The following is a 26,357-nucleotide window of genomic DNA, read 5'->3' as shown; positions in this document are numbered from 1 at the left end:
TGTACCCTTGAGATCTTCACACGGGTCTCCTGGTCAACCCCCTTCCACCACCGCCGCCGCCGCCGCCGCCGCCGCCGCCGCCGCCACCACCACCGCCACCACCACCACCACCACCACCACCACCACCACCACCAGCACCTCCTGCCTTGTATTCCCAGGGCCAGATGGTTCAAGGAAATGGTTCCTTGCGAGGTTTGATCTTTGACAGTTTGCTCTCAGAGGCTTCTGAAATTTTGTCGATGTGGTGCTGCCCCCAGGCTCCGGCTTTTTTTTTTTTTTGAGATGGAGTCTCGCTCTGTTGTCCAGGCTGGAGTACAGTGGTGCAATCTCGGCTCACTGCAACCTCTGCCTGCCGGGTTCAAGCGATTCTCCTGCCTCAGCCTCCAGAATAGCTGGGATTATAGGTGCATGCCACCACAACCAGCTAATTTTTGTATTTTTAGTAGATATGGGGTTTCATCATGTTGGCCAGGCTGGTCTCGAACTCCTGACTTCAGGTGATCTGTCCACCTCAGCCTCCCAAAGTGCTGGGATTACAGGTATGAGCCACCGTGCTTGGCCAGTTAGGCCCCATCTTTTGAGATTGACTTCTGGAAGCCCTATCATAGGCCTTCAGGTGAGGGCTGCACTTCTTTGCTTTGTTTCAGATGAATTTCACAGGGGAACAGGGACAAAGGGCAGGGGTTCTTGACTCCCAAATTGGCTTGGGAACGGCCTCTGGGGCCTCTTTACCCCAGACTTTTCAGGGCCTGGGCAGGGGGCCGAGGCCACCCATATGCTGCTGGTGATTGGCTGACTCTGGACCTTGTCCAGTGTAGAGCAGGGGTGGACCCAGACAAGAACAGCCTGGAGTAAGGGCATCAGATTCCAAACATTACTATGTAGTTGACCCATTTGGGAAGTTTCGTAGCAACAAATTTGTTGGGTTCTTTCTCCCCTCCCCTGGTTTAGAAGCAAACCAGAGCTGGCAGGGTTGGTGCGTACAAAGGACTGTAATAAACATACCCGGGGAACAGGCGGCTGCACTCTCCAGCTATTCAGTGCGATTTCACAGCACTGGGACGGCCTCGTTATGGTGCAAGCTGTTGTCCTATACAAAGTCAGATGAGATAAATTTCTCCCTTTTCTCCGCCGAATGGTCTGTGAATGATACTCGTCTTGGAGTCTGTCAAAAGACAGGAGGTTTTGTTTACCATTTGTCTTCTTTGTGGACTTTGGGGGCTCTTTCTCTTTAGAGCGGGCAAAGACGACCAAAGACGACGTTGCTATTTAACCATTTCGGCCCTGCCCCCATTGATAACAATATTAATTTATCATTTTCCCAAATCATCTGTGATGGATAAAGACATTCCAAGAGTCTCCCGTGAACCGAATTGTGATGAGAATTAAGAAATTAACCACTGCATCCAGCATCCCCGTACAAAGGGCTTGCATTTCCATCTCACTGAGCTGCCTGTTTCCTTCTCTCATTGTCTTTCCCCCTTTCAAGCCCACAGTTCGTGTGGTTGAATGAAGGCTAGGAAGGTGCTTGAGTCCCAAGCAAGAAGATGCAATAATTAGCCAGGGCAAAAGCATGCAATCGTCCTCACATCTTGGCTAGGACGTTCTTGCTACTTCCGTCCACCCCTTATTTCTTTTGGCAGCTCAGCCAAGAGTTGCTGGATGGGGAGGAAATGAACACCACAGTCTTGCCCCCTCTGTTTCCTTGTGTCACTGTGTGCAGGGGACTCCCCATGACTTTCTCATTTGTGATTCTCCACCTTCACAGTATGGCGTCATCAGCATTATTTGTCTGTAACTTATGCTGTGAGTCTCACCCTTGGCTGCACATTGGAACCATTTGGGGAGATTTGAAAATACTGCTGCCTGGATCCCACCCCCAGAAATTCTGGTTTAATTAATGGGTCCAGATGCGATCTGGGCATTTGGAATTGGAAAAGCTCCCCTGGAGATTCTAATGTGTAACCAACACTGAGAACCACAGAGAATAAGAAATGAGGATGGTGAGTTGCTCTTGGTGGCATTAAGGGAAGACTTGTAGGCAGCCTAGACCCCAGGTTTATTCTTTTGAGGAGATAGATTGATCATCAATGAATTTAAATGTTTTTTTATGATTATCTTGATGAAAACTGGGAGGTTGGGCATTTAAATTTTTTAAATTTAAAAATCCTGGCCGGGCACGGTGGCTCATGCCTGTAATCCCAACACTTTGGGAGGCCACGGCGGGCGGATTACCTGAGGTCAGGAGTTTGAGACTAGCCTGACCAACATGGAGAAACCCTGTCTCTACTAAAAATACAAAATTAGCCGGGCGTGGTGGCGCATGCCTGTAATCTCAGCTACTTGGGAGGCTGAGGCAGGAGAATTGCTTGAACCCAGGAGGCAGAGGTTGCAGTGAGCCGAGATTGTGCCATTGCACTCCAGCCTGGGCAATGAGAGTGAAACTCCGTCTCAAAAAAAAAAAAAATCTTACTGGGCAAGGCTGGGAGCTTAGCTAGTGTAGCCTGATTAAGGCACAAGATCAGACAGTCATCAGTGCCAGATAGATAGTGCTTGCACGTGTGTGTGTGAATATGTGTATTTAGATCTGATCATTTGTGGATTTATTCACAGCACAGCAGAGTTCCCGGGCCCCCACCCTTCTTGGTCTTCCTGACTCTAAGGCATTATCCACCCACCCTATAAAAGCCTCAGGGGCACCCTTTGAATATGTGGGTCCCCTGTCACATTTCCATTACCTGTATTTACACTTTCATGTTTTTTTGTGGGGGGTGCAGGGAAAAGGGTTGGTCATCTGAGGCAGGAAGGTACTTAGTGGCTGGAGCGTCTCCAGCTTTGAGGACAGAGACCCCAAGGCAAGGAGTGGGCTTCATTATGGCCAGGTAAGTTTAGTACCTACTGGGAGAAACTGACACCTTAGATACTGCATTTGGGAGAGAGAATTCCCAGTGGAAGAGTTTCACTCCAACTGTGATCTGTGTGGATGCATCTTTTCCCTTGGGAGACATGAGCATCGAAAACCTTACCTACGTATTTGTCTCCATGTTCAAAGTCTATAGGGTATCAGATAAGTCTGGTGACCTCGCTAGACCTCAGTCTCCTCATCTGTGGGATTATGTTCAGGCTGCTGGCCTCTGAATCCCTTCCAGCTTTGACATTCCACATTCCACATGCTTCTTAAGTAGTCAACCTCGTAGGAGAACCTGATACAATAGGACAATTCTTTGTAGCAGTGAAGTTTGTGATCTGGTGACTCAGAAAAGCTGGTAGAGCCAGGAAATTAGGTGGAGGTGGTTTGATTGCAGTCTTTACAGATGGAAAGAGTCCCTGATCTTGTAACTCGGCCCATGTGGCACACTGTGCCAAACGGGGTCTTCCTGGCCCAGCTGTGCTCATTCCCTGGGCACCCTTGGCCCATCCACATTTTCACCTCCCTGGATGTGAGTTCTCTGATCTCTCAGGACCACTCTTGTCCCCAAATGCCACATAGAAATTCCTGGAGGATTGGCTGGGTGCGGTAGCTCACGTCTGTAATCCCAGCACTTTGGGAGGCTGAGGCGGGTGGATCACCTGAGGTCAGGATTTCGAGACCAGCCTGGGCAACATGGTGAAACCCTGTCTCTACTAAAAATACAAGAATTAGCCGGGTGTGGTGGCACATGCCTGTAATCCCAGCTACTCGGGAGGCTGAGGCAGGAGAATCGCTTGAGCCTGGGAGGCAGAGGTTACAGTGAGCCGAGATCGCACCATTGCACTCCCGCCTGGGCGACAGGGCGAGACTCTGTCTCAAAAAAAAGAAAAAGAAAAAGAAATTCCTGGAGGATCTCCAGGGGTTCCTGTGCTTGAGCAGAAAAGACTCCTGATCATTGAGCTCCCCAAGTTAACGGAAGTTCTGCGTTTGGCCAGAGCATTAAGGGCATTTTACTTGAGGAAATAGTGTCTTTTGGGCTTTTTGTTGCCAGGAGAGCACTTATGGGGCCTGGGGCGGGTGGCACGGGGGTAGTAAACAGGTTTGGGATGCAGAGCTTTGAAAAGCATGGAACTTGGTGTTATTCAGACCAGAGTTCAGGCTCCACCTCTGGAGGCAAGACATTTACTCTCGGTAGCCTCAGCTTTCTTATCTGCAAATGGGGAGAATAGCCCCTCCTCCCTCCTAGGGCTATGGTGCAGATTAAATGAGATGATGTGGAGGATGTCCGGGCATGTAGCATGCGTTCCATGTATGGCAGCTATTATGATTATTTGTTCAAGTCAGAGAAAACAGAAACACTAGAACCCTCTGCCATTGTCAGCACACACACAAAGCAGAGACACTTCCTTTGACCCTCTGGTTGCTTTGGTTCTTTCGGTGAGTGGTGGCCCTCGGGAGAACCGGCCCCTCTTGCTTGAAGGGCTCAGCCCCAGTGTGGACTTGGCAGCCAATTCCCACAGGACTGGGCAGGGCCCCAGGGGTTGGCCCTAATGCTGTTGCACACTCTCAATAAAGGATTTCCATGCTTTGGGAGCAAAGATGACAAGTCGAAGGGCAGAGATGTGCCCAGCAGCTGCTTGTGGAGACCCAGCACAGAGAGGTGGGGGCGGGCTGTGCACATCCAGATTTGGCTCTGGAAGTGCCAAGGAAGACCAGGCAGCATCTGAGGGACTCCGTGACTGGACTGGGACTTAGGACTGTTGGGAGGCCTGAGCTGGCCTGAGCTGCCTCACCTGCGGCGCAGACAGAGGACCCAGGTTCCTGCTCCTGCCCCACTGTGTCATACAGCCCTATTCCTGCCCCAAGCTCTTGTGACACACACACACACACACTCACACACACACACACTGGGAATCATTTGCAAGACCTGTGCTTTTCTCCTTGGCTGTAAAACAGGTGCAGGAAGACTATAGTTAACTAGATCACGGAGTGTCAAATAACCCAGTTTGGGATTACGGGGCTCCCCTACCCCCAACTTCCTGCCGTCTGCACCTTGATCTGAAAGTGGCAGGGAAAGGATAGGTTGTGCAACTTGAAACATTTATTCTTTTGTGCCTCGTTAGCAACTGCTGGGGCAAAGGAAAGCATAGCTTCAGAGGAGGTTGACACAGACAGCTGAAATGACGTTTGGGGATTATCTTCAGATCTCAGTGATCCTCCCTCCCTTGTTAACACAGAGAATGTAGGAGTGGAGAGTGCAGGGGCATTGGATTGCGGATGACCTAGGATGTGAGGGGACCGTCATCCCACCTGCCCCCTCATTCTTTCCTCCACATGTGCAGGGGCAGCAACATGCCCCCCTCTCCCCACCAGGAAAGGACGGCAGATTGGCCTGAGTTACATCCAAATTGGTAACAAGATTGTTTGTTCATTTGATTCACCACATGTTTGTGTAACGCTTATTGCATGCTAGACATGGGCCCTTGGAGCTTGCTTTTTGATGGGAGGTTGACAATGAACAAAGAAGAAAAAGGAAGATAATGATGGATTGTGGTGAGTTACATGGAGGAAAGCAGCAGGGTGGAAGGAGAGAGTAACTGGGCAAGCTGCGCTACAAGGTGGCCCTGGAGGGGCTTCTCGCGGACAGGACATCTGAGATGAGACCTGGGGTGTGGGGAGGAAACAGCCACAAGGAAGCTGAGGGAAGAACATGCCAGGAAGAACCAAAGTCTGGAAGCAGGAAAGGGCTTGGTGGGCCCTTGGTCAGAAGGGAAGAGAGGGAGGAAGGTGTGGGAAGAGTCAGCTCCTTGGTGTCTGGAGAGGAGTTGGGTCCCATTCTCAGAGCACTGGAAGGCTGGAAGGAGAAGAGTTAACTGAGTAATGTATCAGGCTCACTTTTTTTTTTTTTTTTTTTTTTTTTTGAGACGGAGTTTCGCTCTTGTTGCCCAGGCTGGAGTGCAATGGCGTGACTTCGGCTCACCACAACCTCTGCCTCACGGGTTCAAGTGATTCTCCTGCCTCAGCCTCCCGAGTAGCTGGGATTACAGGCATGCACCACCACACCTGGCTAATTTTGTATTTTTAGTAGAAACGCAGTTTCACCATGTTAGTCAGGCTGGTCTCGAACTCCCAACCTCAGGTGATCCGCCCACCTGGTAATCCCAAAGTGCTGGGATTACAGATGTGAGCCACTGCACCCGGCCAGGCTAACCTTTTAAGAAGCCCTTTCTAGGCGGGGTGCGGTGGCTCACGCCTGTAATCCCAGCACTTTGGGAGGCCGAGGAGGGCAGATCACGAGGTCAGGAGATCGAGACCATCCTGGGAAACATGGTGAAAATACAAAAAATTAGCTGGGCGTGGTGGTGGGTACCTGTAGTCCCAGCTACTCGGGAGGCTGAGGCAGGAGAATGGCGTGACCCGGGAGGTGGAGCTTGCAGTGAGCCGAGATCACACCACTGCACTCCAGCCTGGGCGACAGAGCGAGACTCCGTCTCAAAAAAAAAAAAAAAAAAAAAAAAAGAAGAAGCTCCTTCTGTAAGACAAGCCACAGATGAAGAGAAGATACTTGCACATCCCACATCTGATGGAGGACTTGAATCCCAAAGATGTAAACGACTCTCAAAATTCAACAGCAAGGAAACAAACAACCCAATTAAACATCGGCAAAACACTTGAATGGAAGCATCATCAAAGACGGGCAGATCACAAATAAATACACGGAACGTCCTTAGTCATTAGAGAACTGCAGGTTAAAACTACCATGAGGGCCGGGCGCGGTGGCTCATGCCTGTAATCCCAGCACTTTGGGAGGCCAAGGCGGGTAGATCACCTGAGGTCAGGAAGCTGAGGCAGGAGAATCACTTGAACCTGGGAGGCGGAGGTTGCAGTGAGCCAAGATTGCCCCATGCACTCCAGCCTGGGCAACAAGAGTGAAACTACATCTCAAAAAAAAAAAAAAATGTATGCACATGATACAAACCCATAAGACTACACCAAAAAAAGTGAATTTTACTCTATGCAAATTAAATGATAATAGCAATAAGAAGAAACTCCTTCCCTAGGGCTCTCTGACACTGCGTCTTTGGGCCTCCTTGTTCCCCATCTCCCATACCTCAAAGCTCTGAACTCACTTAGAGACCAGTCTCCCTGGGTCAGCACTCCCTCCCCTCCCCTGGCCTCTCTGTCTGCCCTGCCCCCAAAAGCCCTGCCTGCCTGGTGTCTTCGCCGCCACCTTATATTAGGTTCGCTCCATTCCAGAATGCCCTGCTGGTTTTCCTGTGTTTCTTCTTTTGGTTGCTGATCCTTCACTCCTGTTTTGGGGAATGGGGAAGAAATGGGTGCTTGGACACCTCTTTGTGCCTGACATCATCTTCTCTCCAGTGTCACCTCTAGTGAGGGTCCCACCAGGCTTCCCCCAAGAGGCCTGACACCCACCAGAGATATGGGGACCTGGGGAGCCTCTGGATCCTGCTTTTCTCTGAAGATGCTGGCCCTTGCTGACTCTTTGGACTGTCCTCACTGCACCAAGCAAGCTGCTGCATTCGCCCTCCCTGACCTCCACAGCAGCCAGGGAGCAGCCTGGCCCACGCTGTGGGGCCTGTCCACAGGGCCTCGTCTACCCCTACGTTCTTTGTGGATGGCGTCCACCTATGCAGACTGATACTACTCAAAGCAGAGAAGACTGTCTCCCCTAGCCCAGGAGGGCCACAGGCAGATGCAGCCCTTTGGCATGAGCTGTAGGCCTTGGAGTCACATGGAGCCTCACAATTGGCTCCAGGGATCAGCCCTCCCTGGGGAAACTTGGCAAGATTTCCACATTCACTGCTGGGGCAATGTCCCGAGATTCAGGGCAGGGTGGTTTCTCTGTCTGTTGCGTTCCTCTGTCCCTTGGAAGTCTTGTGAGGACTAGGAAGGGAGTTTCCCATCAGACTTTGGGAGGGATGCCTTCAGCACTTGCTGTGTGAGCCCTTTCTTCTTCTGGACTGGAACAGAGGGCACCTCCTGCATTGCTGTACAGGTGAGGAGGGGGCTGCTGATGGGGCCGGCCTCCCTTCTCTGACCTCGTGCCAGCCTTCTGAGGGCTCTTAGGAACTGCAGCACTTCCTGCTCAAGGCCTCTGCCAGTGCCCTTTTGAGAACAGCCCTCAGATGGTCTGTGAGCTGTGAGACCTGTTGGGAATCAGAGCCAGCAGGGGCTCTAGAGATCATGGAAGCCGAGAGCTGCTCTGCTGGCCTGTGGGGGTTTTGGGGACCCTCAGAGACATGGCCTTCCATGGAGAAGGTTTTCGTCTTCCAGCAAAGGTGGTGACTTCCACAGGGAGCCAGGGGATGAAAGAGCTGATTGGTGGAGTGGTGGGGCAGTCTTCCTTCCCATGAGTACAGGACAGGCCTAGGGGGGTCCTGGAGAAGAAGATGCTTATCTGAGGCTCCACACAGGTGTGTTAGTCAGTGCAGGCTGCAAAGTGCCTCAGACTGATTGGCTTAAACAACAGAAGTTTATGTCTCATAGTTCTGGAGGCTGGAAGTCCAAGATCAAGGTGTCAGCAGGGCTGGTTTTGTTCCAAGAAACATCTGCTCCAGGCCTCTTTCCTTGGCTTGCAGATAACCGTCTTCTCCCTGTGTCTTCACAGGGTCTTTCCACTGCACTCATCTGTATCCCGATGCCCTCTTCTAGTAAGGACACCGGTCATGTTGGATCAGGTTCCACCCCAGTGACCTCACTTTAAATTAATCAGCTCTTTAAAGCCCCTATGTCCAAATACATCCAACTTTGAGGTACTGGGGATTAGAGTTTCCGCATCAGCATTGTGTGTGGCAGGGAGTACACAGTTTAGCCCATAGCACAAGATCAGGCCAGAAGCGGAACTTCAGGACTGGCCAGAGGCCTGGGTGGTGGCTGTGGTGGTGTCTGAAGTGAGGGTGGGGCTGTGGCTGTCCTGTCTCCCCTGTCCTACCTGAAGCTGCTCCGGAGGAGCTCATGCCAAGCTGGCTTTCCTGTCCGCTATGGGCACGTGGCCTTGGATCACTGCCATTTGAAGGTCCTGCCTGACCTCAAGAGCCCCTGGAGCCAGAGTCCTCAGGAAAAGTAGCCAGACCTCTGGATAGGAGCCCAGGACAGACTTCTGGAAAGCCTTAGTATGTGCTTCAGTGGAAAGGGTGCCAGGCTCGGGAGTGTGTCTTCTCCCTGGCAGAGCCCAGGAGCCTTCAGGGATCCCTTCAGAGAGTGTCAGAGGGAGTGGGAAAAGGCAGCTACTTGGGCACAAGAAACTGAGGATGAGAACCACCTGCCATCCAGGTCAGCTTTGCCAGGGCTCTCGGAAGTCCCTGGGTACTCCCTCTCTTCACCGACAAACCAAATCTCAACAAGATTCTGGCACCATGCAGGTGGGTGCTGGTGCAGGCAGGGCCAGCAGTAAGGGTGTACGGAAGGCCCGGTGTGCCCTGCAACAGGAGCCCTTTCCCCTGCCCTCTTGCCAAGACACTGAGGAATGACAGCAGACGGGGCGATGGTCAAAGGGTGGGGGCTGCTGCCCTGGTTCCTTTGGACCCAGCAGGGAGACAAAAACCTTAGCCTGTTAAGTTGTAAGTCACTTCAGTGGGACTTTAGAGGGAGACCTCTGTCCTTACAGATGAGCCACCGGTGGTCCAGAGAGAGAAAGGCACTAACCCAGGGTCACTGGGAGGGTGGGGGGCCAGACCTGGATCCCCTCTTACCTGTCTGAAAGCGCGTGGGTCACCTGAGCTGTCTGTCCCTGTCTCATGACCCAGAACAAGGACCGCGTGGGTTCTCTGCTTCACTGGGAGGCTCTCCAGCCTGCAGTGTTCATGGGAAACCTGATCCTGCCGTGTTCTCAGGGACCTCGGCTTCCGTCTGGCCTCACCTTTCTCTTTATGGAAAAAATCCCCGGGTAGATTGTTTCCCATGGCCAGGTGCTGCCTGCTCCTGGCACACGGGGTGACCTGCCATGGAAGGGATTGACCTCCCTCTGAAAAAAGTGGCTGACTTCCAGGGACATGGGAGCCACCCAGCAGCTTCCTATGGCGGAAGATGTTCTGACCCAGACCACGTTCTCAGAGGAATTAGGGAGGCTCTCTCTTTGTCTCCCTCACCGGACCCCCCCACCACCTCCCCTGCAAAGGAAAAGACCTCCACTCACCTAACTGCCACCTTCTCCCCAGCTCACTCCACACCTCCCCTCCCCTGCCCCCTGTGGCCCTGTGTGTCTGTGTCTGTGGCTTTGTGGATCTGAGTATATGTCTGTGCGTGGGTGAGTTTGTAGATAAGAATCCGTGTGTTTGTGAGTCAATGTATGTAGATGAGAGCGAGGGAGGGAGAATTACTAGGAGTCTGCTTGTATCTGTGTGTTTCTGGGAATATCTGTGAGTCTCTGTGTGTTAGTAGGAACTTCGATGTGTCTGTGTCTGTGTATATTTCAGGGTCAAGGGACTACAGCAGGATGCTTTTGACTTCCTCAAGGCCAGGGCCTGAGTCTTCCCTTGGGCTCAGCCTCTCTTCCTTTGGCACTGCCAGTCACATTCTCCCTTTCCAGGCCATAGTATGGCATTGCCATCTGTCAACTCTCCCTACACCTTGAAACTCAGACTTTGCACAGGGTATAATGGGGGCCATCTCGATTTGTGAATTTTTAGGAAAAGTTCTTTGGGTAATCTCCTTTGGCTGGAGATTGAGAATGAATTCCAGGCAAGTCTGTTAGGATTGCACTGGGTACAGGTAACAGAAAACCCACTTCATATTATAAGATAGGAGCTTATTTCTCCTTGCAGAACAAGAAATACAAAGGGGGCCATTTAGAAAGGGTAGTTCCCTCAGAGATCCAGGCCCTTTCCACCTCTCCGCACAGCCCCCAGCCTTCTCCTGCAGTTGTCTTTTCTGGTCCGTGGTCTCCTCTGTGCTGTCATGCACATTTCAGAGGGCTGTCGCAAGGACCAAGGGATTCGACACGTATGAGAGAGTGTGGATGTGCTAAGGAGTTTGCAGGAGTTGGCACGGGGCAGCTACTGCTGAAGAATACTCTGCCTTGGGTAGCCCCTTTGGGACCCTGATTGCCTCCCTTCCTAGAACAATGATCTGCTGGTGGGGAAACACAGGTCAGCCTGCTGCCTCCATAAACCAGAGGAATAGGTCAGATTCTTGCAGAATCTTAGAAAGATTTGGAAACCCAGGAGCAAGCATCAGCTCATGTTGAACCAAAGAGTGGGCCCTTAGGAAGTGTCTGCCGCACCCAGCAGACACAGTGGCCCTGCCATTACCGAGGATGGCCCTCACTCCGCCAGACCTCAGCTGGTGCCAGCCCAGGCAGCTAAGCAGGTCACCGGCTGTGAGGGGCTGTGGGGGAGAACAATACACCATCCTGACTCCACCCAGAGTCTGCTCTGGGTCGGCCGCTGCCAAGATAAAGACAACCTGGGCCAATGAGGGTGTCCACGTGTGACTTGGCTCTGAACGTGCAGTGACCGAGCAACCTTTGGTGACCTCCCTTCAGCCAAATCCAAGGATCCAGAAGTTACTGGTGCACAGCTGTGTTCCATCAGCTCGGAGGGGAGAATGTCTTGGCATGAATCTTAGGATTACCAGCTGGCTAAGGGAGGTCAGCCGGCCTGAGGCCCTGATGCTCACGCTTGCATCAGGGGCTTCGAAGACAGTAGGAGCCTGTGCTGTGGCCCTTTGCATTCGCACGGCCGACTTAGAGGCACTGCCCATGCTCCATCTCCCTTCCTACCATGGACGAATTTAAGAGACCATAGGGAAAGGTCAGAGACCCTCTCCAGCCTCCCCTCCTCGCCGCCTCCTCTTCTGCACATCTCCATGGGCCGTCAAGGCTGGATCTTTTCTTACTGTCGAGAGAGACAAACAACAGAGAATGAACTTGAATTTAGGGTACATCTAAGAAGACAATTTCCTAACAAAAGGCATTGCTTCTGGCTGGTCGCGGTGGCTCACGCCTGTAATCCCAGCACTTTGGGAGGCCAAGGCGGGCAGATCACCTGAGGTCAGGAGTTCGAGACCAGCCTGGCTGACATGTTAAAACCCCATCTCTACTAAAAATACAACAAAATTAGCTGGGCGTGATGGTGGGCACCTGTAATCCCAGCTACTCGGGAAGCTGAGGCAGGAGAATCGTTTGAACCCGGGAGGCGGAGGTTGCAGTGAGCCGAGATTACGCCATTGCACTCTAGCCTGGGCAACAAGAGTGAAATCCATCTCAAAAGAAAACAAAAAAAACCCCAGCATTCTATCTATAAGAAGCAGCAGCAAGACTGGAGCAGTTCCATCAGCCTACAGGCAGGGAGCCCTGTAGGCTGCCCCCGTGCCAGGGCCTGTGCCCCCACCCTCCTCCCACCTGATGGGGGCACCCCCAGCCCCGGGACCCTCACTCTGAGTGATTCCAGGAGGTTTTGCATGTCCAGACACAACTTCAACAAACAATTCCTCACATTCTTCTCTTCTCCACCTTCCTCCCTCCCTCCTCTTCCTAATTCTCCTCATTGGCCACTCCTGGGCCCGAGGCCGGCTGGGCTGGGAGAGGTCGTGTTTTGAGCCACAGACTCCCGTGCTCACGCCCAGCAGTGCTTGCTGGGAAGTTCTAATCTGGCTGCTTCAGAGCCTCTGCTCTCACTTGCATTCTTGGGTTTTTTGGTCCTTTTGGAGGAGGAACAGATTAGCAGCCACGAGGGGACACCTGGAATTGCTGCCGGACGCCTTACTGCAGACGACTCCCCACTTCCAGCCTCCAGGATGGGGCATGGGCAGGACATTTGCCTTCTTCCTTCGGTGTTCCCCTTCCCCACCACACTCTGAGGCCACCGCCTAGCTTCAGGGAGGCAGGACTTAGCAGGGAACGCTGGTGTCCTGTGCCTACAGGTATAGCTGTTCTTGCCCTGAGCATCTGTGTTGGTGGGACATCCTCCTGAGGTCCTGTGGCTACTCTCTTACCAGAATTGGCTTCTTGGGACACAGCGACAGAGCCTCCGTGAAGCATGACAGGGTGGGCAACCCCACCTCTCCACCCTTTCAAGCCCAGGAGGAGGGTGGTGGGCCTGCTCTGTGGAGCCGTAGTTGCTGGCTTGAGAATCCCGGGCCTTGCTTCAGCTCCCAGCCTGGCCGTTCCCTTCCTGTGAGGCTCTGGGAGTTTCCTTTACCTCTCCCGTCTTTGTTTGCACATTTAATCAGGGCTTTAAGCTAAATGATCACCGTGACCCTCTCTAGTGCTACAGTTTATGGGTTTTGTGATTCAGAAGGCTGCCTGGCTGCAAAGTAGGGTCAGGTGTTGGGGGGCAGCAGCTGGGGGAGCCACCCCTCCCTGTGACTCCCTCTAACCTGGCAAACCCCAGAGCTTCACCAGGCCTCAAACCCCACTCCTCCCATGCCCTGGGTTGGCAAGAAAACTTGGGGGCAGGGAGCTGGTTGAGGACAGAGTGAAAACGCATAAGCTGACCCTGTCAAGGGAAGGTGTATCCCCCCATCCTGACTCCTCCACCCAGGCGTGATGAGGGCTATGGGCTCTGCCTTCCCGAGAAGGTATTTGAAAGCCTTCCTCCTGGGCTTCCAAAGGGCTTCTGCACTTCACTTTCCTGCTGCCAAAGCAGTCTCTTCAGGTCGGTCCATTTTGGTTTTTATTCTCCGTTTCCAGGTAGGTGGGTGGCCAGTGTCAGAGCTTCCGGAGTGCGTTTGGGCTTGGCTGGGCCTGCTCCCCATCGCTGCTCTTCCTCCAGGGCAGGGTCCATGGAGGCAGCCCTGGGTAGGGAAGGCTCTGCGGGGATGCACTGGCCGCTTCCCCCTTGTCTGACCCTCCCATTTTGTGTTCTCTGCAGCCTGTGATTGCCACCCTGTGGGTGCTGCTGGCAAAACCTGCAACCAAACCACCGGCCAGTGTCCCTGCAAGGACGGCGTGACGGGTATCACCTGCAACCGCTGCGCCAAAGGCTACCAGCAGAGCCGCTCTCCCATCGCCCCCTGCATAAGTATGTGTGGGGCACCCTGCTTTTCAAGTTTCTGGCTTTGTGGGGGACAGTGAGCTTTTGAGGATGCTAGTCACTGATGTTCAGTGGGTTCCTTTTTTGGTTGTTTGAGTCTCACTGTGTCGCCCAGGCTGGAGTGCAGTGGCACGATCTCAGCTCACTGCAACCTCTGCCTCCCAGGTTTAAGTGATTCTCCTGCCTCAGCCTTCCAAGTAGCTGGAATTACAGGCGCAAGCCTTCATGCCCCGCTGATTTTTGTCTTTTTAATAGAGATGGGATTTCGCTATGTTGGCCAGGCTGGTCTTGAACTCCTGACCTCTGGTGATCCACCCACCTTGGCCTCCCAAAGCGCTGGGATTACAGGCATGAGCCACCGCGCCTGGCCCATTCAGTGGGTTCTGTCTTCAATGTGCATTCCTGCATTCAAGGCCTCATGCTCAGTGAGTCCACGTGGGAGACCCCCCAAGCTCATAGAGTTCTTGCAGAAGCCACTGGGCGCTCAGCAGAGCCAGCCTGTCTGAGGCTGTCTATCCTGACAAACACTGAGTCTCCTGTTTCTGGGGAAAAGCAAGCCCCTCTCCTCAGCACTGGCCCCATTCTCACTGTCAACCTGGACCCTGGATCTGGGTGGGCCCATTCCAGGAGTGCTGTTGTCACTATTGCCGGAATGCCGGCATTCCCCCTGCCCCTGGTGGGTTCAGAACAGAAAGGACGGACAGCCCAGGGCCTTCGAGAGGAGCTGGGCAGGGCTTCCATGCACGGACCTGTGTCCCTAATGAAGGATGATAGCAACCCTGAGGCGTTCCGTACAGCTGTTCGCAGGGGCTCGCTAATAGCAAATGACCAGGGTCCAAGCCTCGGTAGAGGGGGCTCAGCACCCATCCAGGGCAGAGCAGGTTGAAATAGCTTCACAACAACCTCCAATTGTCAGCCTCACAGTTTGTCGAAATCCTTCTGTCCATCCAGATTCTGCAAGGTGAACATTTTTAGACAGCTGGGAGGAAATCTGGGGTTCGGAAAACATGGGGGGAAAACTGAGGTCTCCCTTCAGGGAATTAGGAGTTCTCAGGTTGCTCAGAAATGGTTGGAACCAACATTTCAAATCCCCAGGTGGAAAAATCAAGCCTAGACACGAGAGCTGGTGTTTCTGAATCAGAGGCTGAAGCCTTGGGAACTCTCATTTCCCAGCCTGTGCCTTCTCTCCTCCTCTCACAAAGGGCGGGCTGATGCCTGGCGAGAGCATTGTCCCTCCTTGGACAACCTGGGGCTCCATCCTGGAATTTTCACTTGCTCTTCCCAAGGGAAGAGCTACAGGTGCCCAGACAGTGCCTGGGGGACTCGTGCCCTGTTTTATCCCAGCTTGGGCAGCCATGGGCCCTGTATGTGCATCCCAGAGCCAGGCTGACCTCAGGCACTGAGGTTGGGTGGTCACAATGACTCTGTGGCCATTGGCTTCGGCTCCATTTGTGGACTTGCAGGATTAGACTGGACCATTCAGATGTTGCCTCCAGGATGTTCCTGCTGGGACCAGGTGGCTTTTTAGGGCCAGCTTCCTAATAACCCATTGTGACAGGGCACCTGTGGTTTGTTGTTGCTAATACAGTTGCCTGGGAGCAAGATTTGACCCCAAATTGAGGGCTGTGTCCCCCACTTGTTCTTCCTAAAGGAGCAGAGGATGCCTCCAGTGCCTCTCAGATTTGCCCCCGGCCTGAGTAGCCCATGTCCATCCACCAAGCCTCAAGTCCTAGCTCATCTAGAATCTAGGGAGTCAGAGTTTTACCGCAAAGAATCAGATGGTGGCTAGAGTCAGTGGGGTTCATGGTCACTCACCAGGGGAAGTGAGTCCCTTCCTCTTAGGGACTCCTGGTCCATGGTTTGGCTTTGTTCAGAAAGAGGAAGACTGAGCTTCAGTGCCAGGCTGCTGAACCGATGAGCAGTGGGGACTGGCTGAACCGCCTCTCTTTTCTTGAGCACAGGGTGGGGTCCGGGAAGTAGTAGGAACCAACTGCTTTTTAAATATTTATTATTATATATACTTTTTGAGACAGGATCTTGCTGTGTTGCCTAGGCTGGAGTGCAGTGGTGCCATCATAGCTCACTGCAACCTCAAACTCCTGGGCTCAAGGAATCCCCCTGCCTCAGCCTCCTGAGTGGCTGGGACTACAGGTGCGTGCCACCATGCCTGGCTGATTTGTTTTATTTCTTGTAGAGGCAAGGTCTTGCTTTGTTGGCCAGGCTGGTTGCAAACTCCTGGCCTCAAGCCATCCTCCCGGCCTCAAGCCATCCTCCCGCCTTGGGCCCCAAACGTGTTGGGATGACAGATGTGAGCCCCTGCACCTGGCCAGAGTGCTATATTAGATAGAGAATAATCAAAACGATCACATGCTTTTATGAGGCCCTTGGATCTGCACTCTCAGTCCCATTCTGCCCATTAAGAAAATGCCTTAGCGCTTGAGATGTGAGGCTGTAGGAACCTGGGCCGTGCTGCCAACACTTCTCTGCATGTGGGAGAAACCTTTCCCTTTGGGCAGGTTCCCAGCCCTTTGTGTGCTACCCTGCCATGGATCCTTCTCCACCTGTGAGTTGAGCTTAGAGATGAGCAGGGCCCAGGTAGCCACATCACGATGAGCAGAGTGGCCTGGGGAAGCCTCTCTCCATACCCCCAAGGGTGGAGCTGAGTTGATGCCAGGCCCAGGGGGTGGGGGCAAGGCCAGGCTCTGTGTTGCCGCCTCAGTCTTGCCTTCTCTCCACATCCCCCTGCCAGATGAAAGGAGAAAAACACCACGTGCCCAGGATGCCGCTGCCAGCTTCTGCTCTTCTGACTTTTCTCCTCTTGAGCCAAGGAGTGGGAAACGGAGGGGAGGGTCCCAGGAAGTTGGGAGGAGTCTGTGCTGGGCTCATTCTAAAGTCAAAAAATCATGTCTTCTTACCTTGTTTTCTCTCCACCACTCTCCTCCCCTCGCCCCCGTCTTGAACCTCACAAAGAGATCCCTGTAGCGCCGCCGACGACTGCAGCCAGCAGCGTGGAGGAGCCTGAAGGTAAACCGCCCCCTTCGCTTCTCATTTCCCGCTTTTGCTGGGTGGTGGGGTGGTGGGGTGGGTTAATGGGGAAGGGGCATTGGAAAGCCCAGACTCCTCTAACCACTGTCCGGGCTCTGCTCCGTATGAGTGGCATCCTGGGTTGCATTGAAGAAGCTGGAGCTATAGGACACTATTTTGTGGCTTTCCCTCTGAGAATCAAATGGAGGAGATTTTAATGATGCCTCTCTCCCAAGCCTGGAACCCTAAAAACTGAGCTCCTTCTACTTGTCCACCAGCTGCCCGCCAGCCCAACACCTTCCAGGCTGAGGGGTTGTCACTCCTTCCTGGGGCTGCAGAGAAAGAAGGAGCCAGATGCTAGGGATACAGAAGGAGGCTTGGGCACAGGGGCGCACAAGCAGAATGCAGGGGGCCCAGGAGCTGGGCGTGGGGGAGAATCACATCTTCATTTTCATTCGCCTCTAACTAAAAATTTAGCATTTCCTCCATGGCAAAGAGAGGCCGCAGACCGCAGCATGCGGCCGAGCCTGCACCGTGGTCAGTGGCAGAAGTCACAGCGGTTTACACATCACATTCTAGCTGGTGCAGATACCATAAATATTGTTCATGCTGGTTATTGCTTCTCAAAACGACAGAAGTTACTAGACCTGCTGCTAGATCCTGATTTATAATCATTAATAAAGAAGCACTCGCGTAACGTAACCATACCATCAATCTGGGTCTTTAAAGATATTTGGGCAGCGGCATTTCAGTATTATTAATTTCCTTTGTAGACCTGTATATTTTATTTTAGCATGGGGAAATGTTTGTCTGAGGAAGGGTCCACAGGCTTCACCAGTCCTTGGCACAAGAAATGTTGCATAGCTCTGGCTGTCGGCACTCAGAGGGCACAGAGCCCTGCCAGATGCCCTGCTGAGAGCATCTCAGGCCTGCACCCAGAGTCCTGGTCCTGGGATCACACAGGACTTTTGTGTACTGGTACTTGGAGTAGAAGAGGGCAGAAAGTGACAGTGGGGCACCCCAGCATGGACATTCATGCTGGTGCTGGGGACCCTTTGCCTCCCCCAGAAAGGACTGTAGCGAGGCATGGGGGAGCTTGCAAACCCATGTGGCCCCCTGAATATTTTAGGATACGGACTGGATTTTGGAGAGTATTGGCAGTGCGCTGGAAACTTGAGGGAAGACAGATTCGGCACTTGCACAGGCATGGTCCACAGCCAGCAAACAGGAAAGGACAGAAATGCGTTTCAGGGAGTGCCAGAGGCAGCTCTGGGAAAGCCAAAGACAGTTGAGTCTTGCGTTGTTTGCAGAGCCTTCAGGGGCTTTTGGTTGAGCCCCATGCAGGGGAAATGGCGAAGAGAAGGGATTGAAGGAAGCGGCATGACAGGGAGACTGGATGACAGAGCTAAGGTGGGAGATGAGGAAGCTCTCTCTGTCACAGCACAATTCAAAGGAACATCCTAAATTAGTTCAGCTCTAGGGGAGAGCAGTTTTGAAGGTAGAAGACACTTAAATGAAACTTCGATTCTTGCTCTCCTTGATGTGACATTTGTCCTTGCCTAACTGAGACTCACCGGGACAAGATCTTAAGGCTGTGCACACCGCGGGGGGCTGAGGCTTCCGAGCAAGGGCTGTGTGCACAGCTCATGCAAGGGCAAGACAGACCTCAATGATCTATCTCTCCATCTCCGTCTTTGTCTCTCACTCCCCCATTTCTCTAGTCCTTGTAGCTTGACTTTGAGTTTCTCACAAACCCACAACCCCTTGATTTTGAATTTTTCCCCTTCCAAGTCAGAAATGGGCAAATGGGGAAAAATGTGGAGGGGAGGGATCTCATGAGGTTTCTACATAGGCTATAAGAAGCTGGTATAAAACTTCCGAGGTTCTTGGCTCCGCCAGACAAGATTCCAAAGCAGCCGCTTATAAACACTGGCAGCCTCCTTTTTTGAAATGTCTTCTTTGAGTTGTTTAACTTTTCAGACTGCTTTTGATTTTGTTACTGTTTATTTCCTTTCGTCATTCTGAACCTTTAAAAGCATGGTTTAAACCGAAGCGAGCAGTAAATAAACACCCTTATAAAATATCTTCCTCAGAGAGAGGCTGAGTGAGCAGGTTGGAAGCCTGTAGCAATGTTTGTAGCTTTGACCAGACCTGCGCTGCCCTACTCTGGGGTTCCTCGGATGCCCAGGGTGTCTGATGCTCTCCCCAGAGAACCGGAGCCATCTCTGGGACACAAGTGCTGGACTGTGGGGCCTCCTACCACAGGGAGGCTGGGTATGCCTTGTCTCAGCGTCTGAGACATTGCAGGCAGGAGGCCAGGAGGGCCCCCTGGGAAGTGGGGCCCGGGAGCTCAGCGCTCCCAAACCTGTCCACTCTTGCCGTGTTTGAATAGGGGAGGCCTCTGTGCCAGGCTGCCTGAGAAAAGCTTGTTTACTTTTGCCTGCGTACCAGAGGAGAATTAATAAGCTGAGAATTTGTTCTGAAAGCTGATGGACATAACCTTCCCCTGAACTCATCCCCTTGAAGGGCCAGCTCACTCAGGGAATGTTCTTTACCTGCTCACAAAGCTAGCTGGTAAGCCGTCATGGGGCAGGGAGGCGAGGAACGTAGTGTCTGTGGGGGGTCTGGGGCCGGGGAGGCCAGGAGGGAAACAGGAAAGGAGAGAGGGACCACCCACTCAAAAAGGGCATGGTGCCCAAGGCTCCCCTGGCACTCACCTACTTATTGGTTGTAGAGACCTCAGCACTCAAGGATAAAAGACACCTGCCTTCCCTCCCTGTACCACCCCTTCCCCACCTATCAACTCAAGGGGAGTTCTTGATTTGCAAATTGTTTGTTTGGTTTTGTGGTGGCCATTTGGTTTGGTGGGAGGAGTCTGGTATGGAGCCAGGAGACCGGGGGTTTGCCCTGCACTGACTCTGAGGACTTGGACAATGCAATGGCGTCTCCTTTCTGCCTTCTGGAAGAATGAAGGGGTGGACCCAGTGCTCCACAGGCCCTTCCCTCCCTGGCTGGCTGTGGCAGGAGTGAGCTCCTCCTGCTGGGGTTTCCTCTTCAGAGGCACCTGCTTGTTCTCGGTCCGCCCCTGAGGATCCACTTCTCCCACATCCCAGGCAGAGGCCTGTGGGCGGAGGTGCTGGTAAGTATTTAGCAACTGCCTGGGGCAGGAGGTGGGGCCAATGTGTAGCATCTGCCACTTCCCTTGGTGTCAATACTCCCTCCCTGGCTGGTTTCTGGCTACCCAATGAGATGTCATTGAATGTGAAGTTGGGAGAGGTGCATGACTGGCCCTCAGAGCCCATGGCAGCTGATTCCACCTCACCACTGCCCATGGGCCTTCCAGCAGAAACAGAGCAAAGAGGTCCAGAGGCAAGAAAGGCTGCCTTTGATGGCCTCCTTGGTTTGAGGGATCACAGCTGCCTTTGCATGGAAGCTGGACCCAGGGCTCTGGGGGTACAGGAGCATGGAGCCGGCCAACTTCTGGGCTCCCTCCACCTCCCAACAGGGATCCTGGGTCCTCTCTCCTAACTCTGTCTTCACGAGGCACTCAACCCATCGGGGCCTTTCCTGGTACCTTTGGCTAACTGCCCCAGCAGCCCCAGCCTGGGGTGGGAGTGGCTGCCAAGGGCACCCTTGCACATTACCTTGATGGTAGTCTGAAAGGAAAACTCCGCAGAGCCCAGCAGCTGAACCTCTCCGAGAAGCTCCACACTCAGGTGCTACCAGGCCTGTGTGGTGGGGGTGGGGGTTGACCTTAGAGAAGTCACTTCTGGTGGCCTCTCGGCACCTCCACTTTTTCACGGAAGGAAGTTGGGTTTATGTAGACCTGCAGCCTGGATAAGCATGGATTATTCTCTTGTTTAGGCTTTTGTTTGCCAAGATAGGGAATAGGTTGGGTGAATACAGGAAAATGAGTTGATGGGACTTGAATGCGGCATTAGCGAGGGGTTGTGGGGAGGGAGAAGAGGGAGAAAAGGGCACTAAAATGGGAGGCCGAGACCTGAGGGCTGCTTGATCCCTCTCTCGGATTCTTCATTTGTGAAATGGGGTAATCGCAACCCTGCCACTAGGGCTGTTGTGAGGATTAAATGGGATGATCTCAGTAAAGCCTGTGACTCAGTGGAGGGACTGTTCAAAGTTCTTGATTAAAAAAACAATACATTGACATGAAAAATACAAATGCCATGGTATAATGAGAGGTTGAGCCAGCTTCTCCATCCAGAAAGGCGGGATTGGGGTGGGAGTTGCTGGCGTGAGGACAGGCGTGGAGAGTCAGCTTGATTGGGCTTTTGAAGACCTTGGGAAGTCACAAGTTGGACTGCCCGAGGCAGGGAGCAACTGGGGCAACTGCATGGTGGGCTTGTCACAGCCTTCCAGCAGCTCATGGTAGAGCCTGAATCAAGCAGAGAGGTAAGAACTAGAAACCAGTTAAAGGTCAAGAGCTTGACTTCATGACAGCCAAAAGGTGGAAACAGCTCACCTGTCTATCATCGGATGAACAGATACACAGAATGTGGCATATCTATACAGGGACTATTATTTAGCCATAAGAAGAAATGAATGGCCAGGTGCGGTGGCTCACGCCCATAATCCAACCATCTCGGGAGGCTGAGGTGGATGGATTGCTTGAGCCCAGGAGTTTGAGTTTGAGACCAGCCTGTGCAAAATAGTGAAACCTCATCTCTCCAAAAAAAAAAAAAAAAAAAATTAGCCAGGCATGGTGATGCACACCTGTAGTCCCAGCTACTCAGGAGGCTGAGGTGGGAGGGTAACCTGAGCCCAGGAGGTTGAGGCTGCAGTGAGCCGTGATTGCACCACTGTACTCAAGCCTGGGTGACAGATTAAGACCACATCTCAAAAAAAAAAAAAAAAAAAAAAATGAAGTTCTGACATGTGCTACAACACAGAAGAACCTTGAAAACATCATGCTGATTGAAAGAAGCCAGACCCAAAGGCTGCATATCATATGATTCCATTTATCTGAAATGTCCAGCATAAGCAAATCCAGAGACAGAAAGCAGATTAGGGGTTGCTAGGGGCCGGGGAGCGGCTGTTTAATAGGTACAGGTTTTCCTTTTTAGGTGATGAAAAAGTCCTGGAACTTGATAGTGGTGATGAGTTGTACAATGTTGTGAATGGACTTAATGCCATTGAATTGTACACTTAAAAATGCTAAATCTGGCTGGGTGCAGTGGCTCACGCCTGTAATCCCGGCACTATGGGAGGCCAAGGTGGATGGATCACCTGAGGTCAGGAATTCGAGACCAGCCTTACCAACATGGTAAAACCCCATCTCTACTAATAGTACAAAATTAGCTGGATGTGGTGGTGCATGCCTGTAATCCCAGCTACTTGGGAGGCTGAGGCAGGAGAATTGCTTGAACCTGGGAGGTGGAGGTTGCAGTGAGCCGAGATCACACCATTGGACTCCAGCCTGGGCAATAAGAGTAAAACTCCATCTCAAAAAAAAAAAAAAGGCGCTAAATCTTATATATATTTTGCCACAATTAAAAAAAAAAGGTCAAGTGCTTTGGGTCAGAGTCCAAGGGTGAAGTGAGTGATTTGTCTGGGGCTGGGGTGAGTGTCCTGGAGACAAGGCACTGGAGCATAGGCAGCAATGGGGGACATGCTTGTCTTCCTGTCGCCTCACTGGGAACCTTTGGAGGGGATGGCGGAAGTCGTCTGTCGTCTTCCAGCCCTTTAGCTGTGGGTGTATGGCTTCGAGTTCTGGCTGCACAGCCTGACCCTCTCTCCCCTTTTGGAGTCATCTTAGAAGGATCTGGTTCCTTGAGTCCCAGGTAGGGAGGCTTCAGTGCTCTTGGTATAGGAGAAAGGGAGCTGTGGGGTCCACAGAGGAGACCACTGGCAGGAGGGGGGATCACTGGAGACCGTGTGGACAGCCCAGGCCACTGGTAAACAGGCCCAGTAACTGACCAAGGCACTGGTTTCAAAGGGTGGTATGAAGCGGGATGTTAGGCTGTCCCAGGTTAGCCATTAGATAAATGACCAGTGAAGTCATTAACACACCATCAGATTACTGTTATCCCGAGAGAAGATTAGACCAGACCCAGAATAAAAGATAAATGGATTCTGGCTCAGGGAAGGAGGAGACAACATTTATATACATAAGATGCTTGCTCTGTGCTAGGCACTGTTTCAAATGCTCTACATTATTAACCATTTAATCATCTCTTCCACCCATGGAGCTAGGTACTGTCATCTCCCCCCCCCCACCCCTGTTTTACAGAGGAGTAAACTGAGGCACAGAGAGATGGGTGAGCCCTAGCAAGCAGCATCACTGGGATACCGGCCGTGGTTGCCTGGGCACAGAGTCTGTGAGTGGTGTTGGCCACCATGCCATTCCCACAGAAGTTATGTTTTTGTTTGTTTGTTTGAGACGAAGTTTTGCTCTTTCGCCCAGGCTGTAGTGCAGTGGCACAATCTCAGCGCACTGCAACCTCTGCCTTCCTGTTTCAAGCAATTCTCCTGCCTCAGCTTCCTGAGTAGCTGGGATTATAGGCACGTGCCACTACGCCTGGCTAATTTTTGTATTTTTAGTAGAGACGGGGTTTCACCATGTTGGCCAGGCTGGTCTCGAACTCCTGACCTCATGATCTGCCCACCTCAGCCTCTCAAAGTGCTGGGATTACAGGGGTGAGCCACCATGCCCAGCCAAAGTTATGTTGTTTGGTCAATTTTAGATAATTAAAAAAAAAAATCCTATGTAGTAACATCCTACTAGGAAAGAAGATAAACTCAAGTATCCACTGAGGGGTGACCTGAAACCAAAGAGACATGGAGGGGCAGCCAGTCAAAAGCCACTGCGTTTTACAGGTGCCAGTTAAAGGGGTTCTGGTGAGTGTGGTTGTTTGGCTCATGGAGCTGGCATGACCAGGGCCACAGGTGGTGAGCACTAGAGAACAGTTAGCAGAGCTCCGACCCTTGGGTCACAAGGTAGCCAGGGTGAGACAGGGCAGACAAATCAGCTAATCCCAGAATGGGTGAGCATAAAGAAACCCAAAACCCCCACTGGCAAAGAATCAGCCGAAGATTGTTAGAACTAATAAGAGAATTCTACAAGGAGCCGTTAAACAATTAATGTACAAAGGTCCGCATGGCCTGTAGTAAGTACTCAGTGAATGCATATCAATTTTATGATAATGGAAACAAAATCTCAACTAGAATACCAGTAAAAATATGAAACACAGAAATAAATGTAGCAATAAAGTACAGCACATATGTAAAGAAAAGAACAAGACTTTTCCAAGGAACATGAAGAACAGAAGAAAAGGAGGGTCTTGCCACGTTCTGAGAAGACAAGACCCAAAATTGTAAAGCTATCAGTTCTCCCAGAAATAATCTGTATATTAGCATAATTCTAGTCAAAATCCCAATTACATGAAACACGATTCCTAAATTCAGCCAGAAAAATAAATGGGTGAGGATTGCCAATAATTTTTTTAAAAGAAGATTAATGGAGGGTGATTTGCCCTACCAGATATTTAAAGATACTGCAAACAGGATTATTTAAATGAGTGTGGTACTGGTGTAGGAATAGAGAGATCACTAATGCTGAGTAGAAAGTCTAGAAACAGGCCAGGTGCAGTGGCTCACGCCTATAATCCCAGCACTTTGGGAGGCCGAGGTAGGCAGATCACTTGAGGCCAGGACTTCGAGACCAGCCTGGCCAAAATGGTGAAACCCCATCTCTACTAAAAATACAAAAATGATCTGGACATGGTAGTGAGCGCCTGTAGTCCCAGCTACTTGGGAGGCTGAGGCATGAGAATCACTTGAACCTTGGAAGTGGAGGTTGCAGTGAGCCGAGATTGTGCCACTGCACTCCAGCCTGGGCAACAGAACAGGACTATGTCTGGAAAAAAAAAGAAAAAGTCTAGAAACATACTCAAATGTAAACATAAGAACTTAGCATATGGTAAAGCTGTGACTGTGAGTCAGTGCAGAAAAGAATGAATCAATCAGTAAATGGTCCTGGGAAAACCGGCTATTTATTTTAAAATAATAACAAAATATGCTGTATATCACCAATGGATTAAAGATTTATATACCTTCAGCATATGTCCTTAAATGTTCTAGAATAAAATATATATGAATATCAATGTAATATTGATGTGAGGAAGGCCTTTTAGACATGACAAAAATGTCAAAAAGCATAAAAGGAAAGATTTTGAATAAATAATAAGCGGAGCTGGGCGTGGTGGCTCACACCTTTAATCCCAGCACTTTGGGAGGCCGAGGCAGGCGGATCATCTGAGGTCAGGAGTTCAAGACCAGCCTGACCAACATAGTGAAACCCCATCACTACTAAAAATACAAAATTAGCTGGGCATGGTGGTGCATGCCTGTAATCCCAGTTACTCTGGAGGCTGAGGCAGGAGAATCGCTTGAACCTGGGAGACGGAGGCTGCAGTGAGCCGAGATGGTGCCATTGCACTGCAGCCTGGGCAACAAGAGCAAAACTCCATCTCAAAAAATAATAAGTGGAAAACTTCTGTATCTCAGAAATCTCTATAAGCAAAATAAAAGGCAAACTAAAAGCTGAGAAAAATATATGTGACATGGTTGACCAAAAAGATTAATGTCCTCAATAATAAAGAACTTTTACAGTTCAATAAGAGAGATATCCTAATAAGAAATCAGGCTAAAAAAGTGAACTAGAAATTTAGAGAATTTGTACAAATGGCAATATGCATAGGAAGCATTAAACTTACTAGTAATAAAAAATAACATTAACAAGAATACTTTTTAAAAGCTTATTAGGGATGGAGCATGTGGCTCATGCTTGTGATCCCAGCACTTTGGGAGGCCAAGGTGGGAGGATCTTTTGAGTCCAGAAGTTCAAGACCAGTCTGGGCAACATAATGAGACCTTATCTCTACTAAAAAAAAAAAAAAAGCCAGGGGTGTTGGCACATGCCTGTAGTCCCAGCTATCACGCCACTGCACGGCAGCGTGGGTGACAGAGCGAGACCCTGTCTCAAAAAAAAAAAAAGTATTAGAGATTAGAGTGACACTGTTTGGAAAATAAAAAGGAATTATTCTCTGTGTTGAAAAGGGTTGGGGAAGCAGGTACCCACCTACTCTGGTGGTGGGAGGGTAACCTGGTGCCACTTTTATGAAGGGTAATTTGGCATTGTGTATCAAAAGGTATCCATGACCCCATCAGTTCAATTCTAGGAATTTAGCCAAAGGAAATAGCAATGTGTGCCAAAATTTAGCTACAGAGATGAATATTGCAGCATTGCTTATAATAACAAAAGAGAGACACAACCTACGTGTCTTTGAGTACAGCTTGAGTTACTCAGCAATGGGATAGCCATAGAATGATGTGGGGAGAATATCTAAATGGAAAGATAAAATATAGTGCCAGGTGACAAAAACAAGTGACACAACACATTACACCTGAAG

General features: G+C 51.2%; 1 protein-coding gene across 2 annotated transcripts in view; it reads left to right on the top strand.

Annotated features, from left to right (window-relative positions):
- Nucleotides 1–26,357, top strand: part of NTN1 (netrin 1) — a 222,335-nt gene that overhangs the window by 144,613 nt on the left and 51,365 nt on the right. For both annotated transcript variants that reach the window (XM_034942391.4, XM_034942390.4), the window contains exons 4-5: nt 13,744–13,893; nt 16,876–16,929. In XM_034942391.4, coding sequence (XP_034798282.2) covers nt 13,744–13,893; nt 16,876–16,929 — 204 coding nt within the window. The remainder of the gene's footprint in view (nt 1–13,743; nt 13,894–16,875; nt 16,930–26,357) is intronic.

The sequence above is a fragment of the Pan paniscus genome, chromosome 19 (assembly GCF_029289425.2).
Source record: "Pan paniscus chromosome 19, NHGRI_mPanPan1-v2.0_pri, whole genome shotgun sequence".
Taxonomy (NCBI): Eukaryota; Metazoa; Chordata; class Mammalia; order Primates; family Hominidae; genus Pan; species Pan paniscus.
The sequence above is the reverse complement of the archived record's forward strand: the minus strand, read 5'-3'. Positions and strand labels throughout refer to the sequence as shown.